The 4,162-nt window shown below is 42.7% G+C and overlaps 1 protein-coding gene across 1 annotated transcript; it reads right to left on the bottom strand.

Annotated features, from left to right (window-relative positions):
* Nucleotides 1–1,364: 1,364 nt before the first annotated feature.
* phospho1 (phosphoethanolamine/phosphocholine phosphatase 1) lies at nt 1,365–3,527 on the bottom strand. Its single transcript, XM_014022658.1, has 3 exons — nt 3,390–3,527; nt 2,979–3,019; nt 1,365–2,588 (listed from the first exon to the last, which is right to left on the bottom strand). Exon 3 carries the CDS (start codon nt 2,558–2,560, stop codon nt 1,811–1,813), a length of 750 nt encoding a protein of 249 aa, XP_013878112.1. The 5' UTR covers nt 2,561–2,588; nt 2,979–3,019; nt 3,390–3,527; the 3' UTR covers nt 1,365–1,810.
* Between the last annotated feature and the right edge of the window lie 635 nt (nt 3,528–4,162).

The raw sequence follows: 4,162 nt of genomic DNA on the forward strand, positions 1-4,162 counted from the left end.
GTACGTTCACTTTTATTATGGTTTCCACGCAATCCTTTATAAATGAGACCCCTGGACTGTAGATGAGTGTAAACTGTCTGGCAGAAGTCCTGTCTGTGTTTCCTGTCTGCTTTCAGGAAAGCCCAGTCAGGATAAACACTGCTCCAGGGCCTGTCGTGTGTGTGATTTCTCTTTCTGCCTGGCTCCTGTGTTTGTAGGGACACTGTCTGCTCTGTGGTACAGAGTCCTGATCACTCCTAACTTGTGTTCCAGTGGGTGGTGGGAGTCAAAATGCAAATATTGGTCTGTGTGGGTGGGCTTACGATACATACCAGTTTCCAACCGTCCTCCATCCYAAACCGAGACATCGCAATCCAGGAACGCCAACCTTTCTTGGAGGTTGTTGCTATAAAGCAGTTCCCACTCCGCAATTAGCCCAGTAAATCAACCAGAACTTCTACCAATATAAAATAATTAATGATGCGAGTGCAAAATATAACAAAGAAAATATAAAAAGATATTTGGTGGATTAAAAGCTGCACAAAATCTACTTGTTTGACAGGCAAAATATACCACTAAAATATTTAACGTTTGTAGTTACTTTCTATAACCACTAGATGGCAATACACCAATAATTTACAACAAAAAACTACTTTGAGGACTTTATAAGTCAAAAAAATAAAATATWTAGCAGGTAGAACGAATTGGACACTTATTTTTCAATAAGATATTAAAAATAAATTTTGATCAAGTTTTATTAATTTTTTCTATTAGTAGTACTGTGCAAAAATCTTGAGTCCTTCCTRATTTTATTCAAGTTTTGCAGGTTTTTAAAGATGCTATAACTTTTTTCTAGCAAGCAAATTTTTAATTAATGAGGAATGACTTAAGATATGTTTTCCCCACAGTCCTTATTGAAAAATTTTTTTGTAAATGTTTAATAATATGTGGATGTTAATAACTCAGTCACAAACTGTTTCAGGTTATGGCTTTATTCCTGCTGGTATGTTTTATTTTTTAGTTTCTTTTTCATTTTGTAGGACAAAAACAGAGAACAAAACAAATCAGTTAAACAAGTTACAGAGACAAACCATGACACAAAAACATACATCTGTGATAAAAAAAACTCTTAACAACGTTGTGTTGCTTAAATGCCCATCGAGAAACTATGAGTTATAATTTATTACTAACTGTTTTAATGGTGCAAAAACACTCCCATAGATACTTTTAAGGAGGCACTAATCAACAGTTTAAAATGTTTTTATGCATTGCAAAAGTTAAAACAAGAAACATTTTGAATTTGCAAAACAATACATGTGTGTAGTTTCATTAAATAATTTAAACCTCTTTATGGCTGCAGGATTTAACCTTGAAAGTGCGATAACATTAGCTTCACGTTTGATTTGACGCTTTTATGATTGAGGACAGACGACCTTTCGACTTAAACACTGGAGACAGGAGGAGGCTGGACATTGTGCCCAATTCACACAGAAAGTAGGGCTGCAGAATATTAGAAAAACCTCTGATGTGTGATGTTATTGTTCAATATTGCTGATATTAATCACGATAAATCCACATCRCCTCATCTGCTGTTTCTATCATCTAAACCAGGTTGACAGGATATGTATAACTTTATGCCACTTTATTAAACTGCTTTATGAATTATTGCAGACCAGTCTTTGCAGGATYTCGCCACAATATTTCGATATATCGTGCAGCCCCAACAGAAACTTTATTGCCTTGAACATTAATTTCTGACAGTTTTCCTGAGATTATGACTTGAAGTTACTGGCTGATCTAATCCCGCTCTGAGCCCCCCACAAACCCCKCTCTACTCTGCTAAGTGTCTCCTGAGGCGCGCGGCCACCTCCTCGGCGTTGGCCCACGGCACCGTCACGGCCTTGAACACCCCGGGCGTGGCCTCGTGGGTCTCTGTGATCAGCTGGTGCATGGGGAAGCTCTTCCTCGGGAAGGCCACGTCTCGGGCTCCGAGGCAGAGCGCCGGGCAGAAGTCGTTGGCCCCGTCCCCGACGTAGAAGACCCTCTGGTAGGGGCGGCCGCGCTCCTGCGTCCTGCGCGCCGCGTACTCCCGGACCACCGCCTGCTTGCACATGTTGACGGGGCACCGGGGGCAGTCYTGGGAGTGGAAGGGCCGCAGGACCAGCCGCCCGTTCCTGTTGAAGGTGGCCGGGTTGGTGAAGACGCGGTGGAAGAGCTGGCGGACCCCGAAGCGCCGCAGCCACGCCTCGATGAAGAAGGAGTTGGAGTCGGACACCAGCACCACCTCGAAGTCCTGCGAGCGCGCCCGCAGGAACTGGAAGAGGTTGAGCATCCCGGGGGTGGCGGGGATCTTCTCCATGACGCCGCGCAGGTCGCTCTCGGTCACGCCCTGCTCCGACAGGTAGCCCAGCACGCGCTGCATGTACTCGTTGTAGCGGCCCGGCTCGTACGTGTCCTTCAGCCAGCTGGGCAGGTGCTGGTTCGGGGCCGTCTGCACCACCATGTCGTCGCTGGTTTCGTCCACGATGGTCTCGTCGAAGTCGAAGAAGACGAGGAAGCGCTTGTCTGAGTGGGAGGCCATGATGACCCCTGAGCTCCCGCGGCCCCGCCTGTGAGGGGTGAGGTGGGACAGAACAGCCGAAGGTTGAATCCCACAAGAATGTTGTCAAGCATCTCCACCCCCCACGTTCCCCAGAGCGTCAAATATTTAAAACACTCATTGCAAAATCACGAAAACCAAACAAAAACACCTCAGTAAGAAAAAAAAACTTTGTTTACATTGAGTGCGGACCTGCGTTTCTGATTTGTATATCAGTAAATCTGGAAAACTACAGACTTAAACTCTGTCAAACGTCCCCATTTGATTTAGATCAGGGTGACCTCGTTTTACGTTTGGTTTCATATTTTTGCAACGAGTCCCTTTAATCTTTAATTTAATCTGTAAATATAAAACAGGTGAAATTCATCATAAATCATAAACAACAGATCAGTGATTCAACCTTGGATCAGCTGAAGGTTCAAGTCGAGCAGCTGGTTGAACCTGTAAGGTGGTAAAAATACAAAAATCAGACCCTAAAATAAAACCTTTTCGTATAATTATATCTAAAATCTTAATTAGGCATAACCTCAAAGGATTTTTGATTAAAACAAAATGTAAGATGTATACGTATCTGCATAAATCAAATGGTTTAATAGGCTTAAAATATTTAAATTAAGCATATTAGGTTTAAATGAGCATTAATCTTTTAGGTAATTAAGGTTTCCACACAGGAGATAGAAACCTTTAAGCTGTTAGTTTGTCAAACTGCCAATCATTTTTCTTCAAGATAAAAAGCACAAAAAAACAAACAAAAAAAAAACAATTAATAAAATAGAGAATTTTATCTAAAATACAGATTTAAATGAATCACCGGCAGTGGTTCGGCTCTCCGGAGTCCGTCAGGTCCGACCCGGTTCTGTGGGGAGTCCAACCGGCACCGGCGGCTCGCGGACTCTTTTATGTGGCGCCGTGAACGCGCCGAGCCCGCCCCTTTAATGACAGACCACTGCGCGCGCTCCCGACGCTTTCAGCACAGATGAGAGGGTTTCCGGAGGAGGGAAGCAAAAATAAAAGACACGAGCTAAATTAAACATTCTGTTTGGAGGAATCTGCTCTGTACAAACTGCAGGCTTCAGTTGAAGCGTTGGAAATTAAAGGAGTGCTGCCTTTTTAAATCTTATTTTATAATAAGAAGCGTTGTTCCCRGTGATCTGCTGTCTGTGACGTCACCAGCAGTGTTTGAGTTGATGCTCAGCTACTACCACACCAAACTTTAGCTCAGCATCTGTGAATCTGACTGAGTTTCAGACATTTTAGGTTTTCCTAAACGGTCAACAAACCTTCAAATACTATATTTCCGGTGGTTCATGAGCAGTGAGGACAAAAAACAACTGGTGTCACTGGTTTGTGCAGTAAAAATTTCATTTGTGCCACTATTGTATTTAAAGTATTGATTTTTTTCCCGGAGGTCAGCAGATTTGTCTGTATATGGGGGTGAGTTTAGCTTTTTATCTATGCAGGAAAAAATATCAATACCTTAAACACGATAGCGGCACAAACAATTTTTTTGCTGCACAAACCAGCACAAATGTTTGACACTACTTTTGTTTGAATCAGCTAATGTGTGTGTGTGTGTGTGTGTGT

This window comes from Austrofundulus limnaeus, unplaced genomic scaffold (assembly GCF_001266775.1).
Source record: "Austrofundulus limnaeus strain Quisiro unplaced genomic scaffold, Austrofundulus_limnaeus-1.0 Scaffold4, whole genome shotgun sequence".
NCBI classification, from domain to species: domain Eukaryota; kingdom Metazoa; phylum Chordata; class Actinopteri; order Cyprinodontiformes; family Rivulidae; genus Austrofundulus; species Austrofundulus limnaeus.